This window comes from Morone saxatilis, unplaced genomic scaffold (assembly GCF_004916995.1).
Source record: "Morone saxatilis isolate NCDOM2014 unplaced genomic scaffold, NCSU_SB_2.0 Contig17, whole genome shotgun sequence".
Classification (NCBI taxonomy): Eukaryota; Metazoa; Chordata; class Actinopteri; family Moronidae; genus Morone; species Morone saxatilis.
The window spans coordinates 17,744,474-17,751,282 of record NW_023339729.1 but is presented as its reverse complement, the minus strand read 5'-3'; the positions used below and the strand labels follow the sequence as shown (position 1 = coordinate 17,751,282).

Sequence of the window (6,809 nt, the reverse complement as noted above, 5' to 3'; positions counted from 1 at the left end):
GAAAAGAGATGGGACCGACGGAAGTGATGCAAATCGTGTTCCTCGAGCAGCTAATCCGTCTTTGATCTCGACTGCAACTGTCTGTAAATCTGAATCACCTGGGACCAACAATGGTGATGCTTATTCTGAACCATCACCTCTTTATTAACCTTTGTTTTTTTTATTCGCACGGGCGAGATGGCATCCGTCAAGGAGGAGCGAGAGCGACTGGCAGGCGGCTGCTCAACGAGGTGAGACTCGAAACGAACCTGAGAGACAGGAACACAATATAGTCTCTAACCTGAGAGAGGACACAATACTCACGTCCCTCTAACCCTGAGAACGGACACAAATATAGTCTCTAACACTGAGCAGAAGGACACAATAATAAACGTCCTAACTGAGAGAGGACACCCAATATAGTCTCTAAACCTGAGAGGGACACAATATAACCCCGTCCTCCCCTAACCTGAGAGAGGACACAACTATAAACGTCTCTAACCCCACTGAGGTTGTGCACCACAACTATTCACATTAGCGCTTAAACATGTGTGGTGTGTTTCTGTGCGTTACCGACCCCTGTGTGGGTAGCGCGTAAAAGGATAAGCTGGAACCTGCTTTCATGGTTTCTCTCAGCACTTTAGGGAAATGCACACAAGAAGTACCGGTTTTTTCCTCCTCCTGTTTTTTCTTCCTTGTGGTCTGCAGAGTGTTGAAAACAATATGCCCGGCGCTGCAGGTGTCATTGGCCTTCACACCGGTTGCTATATACTCAGTCCAGCATGGTCTTATTGCTGATGATCTGTCGCAATACAATACATTTGATGGCAGCTCATGAGGAGTTCTATGATGACCACTCTGTCCACGTTTTAACAACAGATTTCAGTACGTCTAAACCCACCCGTGAATGTTAATTGTTACACTCAGTAATATTTTTTATTCTGTGTGTAACTTATTGCTGTTTGAATACTAATAGCTAATAACATTCACATTTACTACTGAATCTGTGTAAAACGTGGACACGAGTGGTCATCATAAACTCCTCATGAGCTGCCATCAAATGTATTGATTGCGACAGATCATCAGCAATAAGACCACTGACAGTATAACAACCGGTGGAAAGCCAATACACCTGCAGCGCCGGGCATATTGTTTCACACTCTGCAGACACAAGGAAAAAAACAGAGAGGAAAAAACCTACTTCCTTGTGTGCATTCCCTAAATGCTGAGAGAAACCATGAAAGCAGGTTCCAGCTTTATTCCTACGCGCTCCACACAGGGTCGGTAACGCACAGAAACACACACACATTTAGCGCTAATGTAATAGTTGGGTGCACAACCTCAGTGGAGGTTAGAGACTATATTGTGTCCTCTCTCAGGTTCTTTCCAGTCTCACCTCGTTGAGCAGCCCCTGCCAGTCGCTCTCGCTCCTCCTGGACGGATCCATCTCGGCCCGTGCGAAAAAAAAAACTAAAGGTTAATAAAAGGTGAGTTTCAAATAAGCATCACCATGTTGGTCCCAGTGATCAGATTTACAGACATTTGGCATCATCAAGACGGATTAGCTGCTCGAGGAACACGATTTGCATCACTTCCGTCGGTCCCCGACGTCAGAGGAGCGTCACGACGCATTTGGAAACCCTCGTTAAACTGGGAACTCTGTATGGAGGCCTAAATTCTTCAAAATTATATAGGAAATCACAAAGTTTAATATCGAGTTAGTAATTATATGAATAAATATAGAAAAAATATACAATTTTACCTACTTACCTGCTGTTTCCAAGGTCAATAAATAACATTTTAGGCTAAAATGTGTAATATTTACTGTCAAAATGACCTTTATTATTATTTTAAAAAAGACCAGAATAAAACAATGTATGATCAGTGGTGAATTAATTAATTCAGATCCTTTACGTAAAAGTAGCAATACCACACTGTGAAAATACCACACTACAAGAACACTAAAAGCCCTCCATTCAAAACCTCACTGAAATGTAATCAAAAGTAAATGTACACAGCTGCATTAATATCCCTGGTGCACTGTTGCATTTTACCTCTGTAGTTGATTGAAGTTTAATCAACAGACTGGACAGAAAATATATGTCGAGTTCTTGGCAGCAGTGCTTTGTACAGATTTGAGGCAGAAGAGTTTATCTCAAGAGGCTTTCATGGTCGTCAGTCATATCATACCTCTACAGTGAATGACAATAATAACAGATGATGATGACACTCACAGTGTCATCATCATCTGTTATTATCATCTGGTGGCTGAGTCTGTCTTAAAAGTGCCCACATCTTCTCTGACTGACTAAATAACAAATACGTGGGAAAACTGCAACAGACTATTAAAACAAATTTCTCTATTTGTAACAACTTAAAATGAACCATATAATTATGTCTGCAGTTGCAGCTGAACTAAAATGCTGTCTCAGACACCAGTTGCTGACAGCACTATCAATTCTTAAACATGCTGTCTGAGGCACTTTGTCTTTGCTTTGTGGACACATTTCACCGTCTGTGCATCTGCCAAGAACGGAGGACAGAGCGAGCAAAACACACGGAGACAGTACATGTGGTTAAATGTTCTTTAATGCATTTACACAAACTCATTCTTACATAAGACTGAAGGTTGTCGATGTTGTGTAAAAGATCTGTTTTTATTTATTAGTTGAGGCTACTAGAGTGGAAAATATATAAGTGCTAGGTAGAACATGAGGATAGATTGAAGGGAAATAATGTATTTTATTTTCAAGAAATGTTCACAAAAACATACTGCTTTTGCTTGATCTTGTTAGCATTTTGTGACTTTCAGCTGTTTGACATTAGGCCTAGTTTGCACATCATGCCATTGTTAGGTATCTGAAAAAGATTTATATTCCAAGCCAAACGGACTGTAATTAAATCTGTACAATACATGAAACATATCAAAAGATCAGTAAAGAAATGAGCACACATTTGTGTCTTAAGACCATGTAAATGTTGTTTCAAGTCATATAGCAACAGCACACAATTAACCTTGTGATTGTAATTCAGAAAAACATTCAGTATTTTACATTTTGCATAGGAATCAGGACTAAATTATGTTGTTTTGACACCAATCAGGCACTCTGTTAGTAGTTAGTTATAAATGTTGTGCAGTTAGGCTTAAGCTTTTGTTAATACATTCTGCTGTATTATTTGGGTGAAAAGAAGAAACCCCTTTGTTTCATGCACATTTAAATGTTTAGTCATGACAGTTACTGGATGAGATGGCTTTAAAATGTCTACTGGCTGCTCAGAAATACAAAGTACCAGAGTTTAGAGCATTTTATGGTAACTTTTGACATTTAGCTTGGAGCTTGGAGTGGTGGAGCCAAACAGTTTTCACACAGATAGCCAGGCTGATTATCTAAATCCCACTCCCACAACAACACACACCCTTCTAACAGCTAACAGCAACTTTCCAAAACCCACAATCCAACTAGTATACCCACTCCACAAGCAATTTGGCGAGGTGTGAGGAAGTAAGAAGGGTTTGAGCTCTCTTTTTAAATTTTCACACAATTACTTTTGTCACATGTACAACTAAGCGCCATGAATGTGAACACCATGAATACCTTCCTGGAGAGACGTCTGAAAGTTTGCACAAGCGTCCCTATATTAAAACGATTATCACATCTTGCCCTTCTCTATGACAGCAAGCTTTTTACCCTGCATTTAAGAGCTATAATTTGCCTTCAGACTCAGACAACACGTAGTAAAATGTAGTTTGTGTTGGAACATACTGACACCTCGTGTGTTCACTTCGAGGTGGCATAGAAATGGTAGTTCAATTCAGTTTTGTTCATTGTTTATTACAAATTTCTACCTTTTTCTTTCACTCATTGAGGCAACAGTGACATCAACTCTATAGATGCATCATTAGGAATCATATATAATGGTATTTACATTTTATATAACCCTTAACGGATACATTTATCACTGCCTGTGTGGGGTGGCCAGGCTATATTCTATGGCATGGCCAGAATAGACACCCCTTGGTTTGGCTATTCCTTGTTTGACAGAATTATATATATCTAATATGCGATAAAATTATCTTCATGCTGTTTAAATTTTAAAGGTTGCCATTGTTTTATATTTCTGTCAGCCTTCAGTTTCAAGTTAACTACTTGGGACCTATCATTAATCGTACCTCCATAACTGCTTGAAATGCATATGAGCTGCAGAAACTTGCCAAAGATGTTTGTGTCAGACCAATAAAGATATATCTAGTTTTATAAGGAAGATATACAGCAATTGAGACTTTGTAGCATACACGCAATATTGATCTGAGTGACCAACTCATACTGTGATTAGTCATTATTTTGCGAGGCATTATAAGCTTAAATCTACAATAATATGCTCAAAAACCATCGATTTGCCCTTAAAGCTGGAGGAGAAGATGAAATTCCTGCGGTCAGTGGTCACTGCTGTAATTGACCGGGGGGACTGCACATAAATATCCTTGAACTTGTGAAATGTTTTGGTCTCCACATCCCAGAGGTAGATTTGTGTGAAAGAATAATCACTGCCAAGAGCAAGGTAGTGCCTGTCTGTGAAGGTGAAAGGTTGGAGGATCATTGCTCCTCGAGAAGGCAGAGCCTGCACTTCAGTGAACTGCTTATTGGCCCACTTGAGGAGTTTGGAGTCACCAATGTAACAAGTCATGGCCAGATACAACTCATTCTCCAGCCGGAAAGCTTTGACTGCCACCACGTCGTCGACATGTGGGACTTCACCGTGAAGTATGAACTTCAGGGTGCTCTTGTTCCACAGGTAGATGACAGGTGCCTGAGAGCGACTGGCCAAGATGAGGAAGGACTTCCCGTCCACCTCAACAAACTCAGCATCTGTGTCACGAAACCACTCGTGGAGGAACTGGTAGGAGTAGAAACCTGTTTCATTGCGGTCTGGTTGGTCGGTCCACTTGTACAGAGTAGACAAACCTGCCTTGGAGCTGTCCACAATCACAAAATACCAATCACCATCCATTTGGAAGACCTCAATGTCATTTGGCTTCGAGATGTTGAAGACCTCAATAGTTTGAAACTTTGTGAACTTGTTTTGCTGATCGTCAAACTTGTAAATATGGGAGCCACCAAAGAGCTGGGTAACAATTATCAAGACATGGTTGTCAATCAGAACTGACTTGCATCCAACAACAGACTTCCCTGTGAGGATAAAAAAGTTGTTAGTGGTAATGCAACACAGAAAATGACATTTAATAATAAACTGAGTATAAAACAAAGAGTTCTCTTGAATTAACCTGAAAAGATAAAGATGAGATTCTTAAATTTTGTTTTTGTGAAAAGAACAAAACCAACAGACCATTAAGGTCTTGAAAATATATGTTGACTTTTTAAAAAGGTAAATATAATATAATAAAAATAAGGTATATATCTTTCTCGAACAGGGGTAAATCGCAAAGGTGTTGGGGACTATTTTCAGCAGCGGATTAATACACATTTGGTGCTCTCTACGGTATTTACAGCACAAAACAACTACAGTGCCATGTTCAATGTAATGAAGCAAAATGTGTTTTTCTGTGTCTAGAATGAAAGGGAACAAGTTGTGTAAGGCATTGGCTATGCATACAAAACTTCTTTGTAGGATCAATTCATTGTTGGCTTTGGTCTTTTCGTGAGATTTTCTAATATAAAAAAATACAGAAGAAATCCCCAGGCATATCCGTTTTAAAAAAAAGTATTTGGGTGTTTGTGTTGTCAAACCTGTTATATTGTCAAATTTCCTGAAATTCATCTCAATGTGGTCCCACTCCATGACCACACAGCTGTTGGAGTTGGGGGCAGACATAGCCACGTAGATGTCCTCTTTAAAGGAGAAGATGTCCGCTGACATTGACTGAATGGGAATGGACTGATGACGCACAAAGTCTGTGAGATGCAGACAAAAACAGAAACTGCTAGACCTGCTGACAAAGTGAAAGAGTCGACATTTAGAACCCCACTGCTTAAATGACTTTTATAATGCTGTGAACAGCTTCTGGGTGAGACTGTAGAGTGCTATCATATTTTGGGTGTAATATTGTTTAATATTTTTACTTTAATACAGCATACTTTCTAATATTATTCTCATAGTTTTACAGTATGTTTGCTTATTGTTTGTAAAGTCATTGTTATGCAATGATTTTAAGTGTATTTATGTCAGTTTACAGTTGCCTTGTCTGTCCACATTTGTTTTGTTAGTAGTTCTGCCCATTATTATTAAATAAGCACAGAAATTAATCTAATGTGATGATTGTGTTTGAGTTAAAAAACATGCAATATAATATGATATAATATTCTCCTTTTTCTAATTTTCCAATAATATCTTTTTTCCACGATTAAGTGGATTGTCGTGATATTTGGTACATATATGTCTGGTGTCCAGAGGATGAATCATACAGACTTTGATCCCCCGACATTTCCTATAGCGCCACCATGAGGATAACATTTGTGGTCTTGAGTGAAATGTCTTAGCAGATGGTAATAACTTTGGTCAGCCCCTGACTTTTCATCTTGCACCATCATCAGGTGAAAATTTGTCCAATACTTTATTGGATAGACATTCTCATCAGCCTCACTGTACTTTCTGTTTAGTGCTAATGAGCAAATGTTAGCTTGCCACCATGCTAAACTAAGATGGTGAACATGGTTAACATTATATCTTCTGAATATCAACATGTTAGCATTGTCATTGTGAGCATGTTAGCATGTTGACGTTAGCATTAAGCTCAAAGTATATATATTTATATATATTCTTAATATTTTATATGTCTATTACATCTGGAGTATGTAACGAAAGTAATTTCC

General features: G+C 38.9%; 2 protein-coding genes across 4 annotated transcripts in view; both read right to left on the bottom strand.

The window, feature by feature from the left end:
- Positions 1–1,633, bottom strand: part of LOC118326785 (coiled-coil domain-containing protein 149-like) — a 7,625-nt gene extending 5,992 nt beyond the window's left edge. The window contains exon 1 of one of the 3 annotated variants that reach the window (XM_035659877.1): positions 1,376–1,633. In XM_035659877.1, the coding sequence (XP_035515770.1) occupies positions 1,376–1,426 (51 nt within the window). In that variant the 5' untranslated portion in view covers positions 1,427–1,633. The remainder of the gene's footprint in view (positions 1–1,375) is intronic. The other 2 variants (XM_035659878.1, XM_035659879.1) reach the window with 2 other exon arrangements.
- Positions 1,634–2,560: 927 nt separating this feature from the next.
- Positions 2,561–6,809, bottom strand: part of LOC118326787 (leucine-rich repeat LGI family member 2-like) — an 11,267-nt gene continuing 7,018 nt past the window's right edge. Inside the window, exons 7-8 of the mRNA XM_035659880.1 lie at positions 5,727–5,891; positions 2,561–5,168 (exon numbers count right to left, since the gene is read on the bottom strand). Of these exons, the coding sequence (XP_035515773.1) occupies positions 4,333–5,168; positions 5,727–5,891 (1,001 nt within the window). The 3' untranslated portion in view covers positions 2,561–4,332. The remainder of the gene's footprint in view (positions 5,169–5,726; positions 5,892–6,809) is intronic.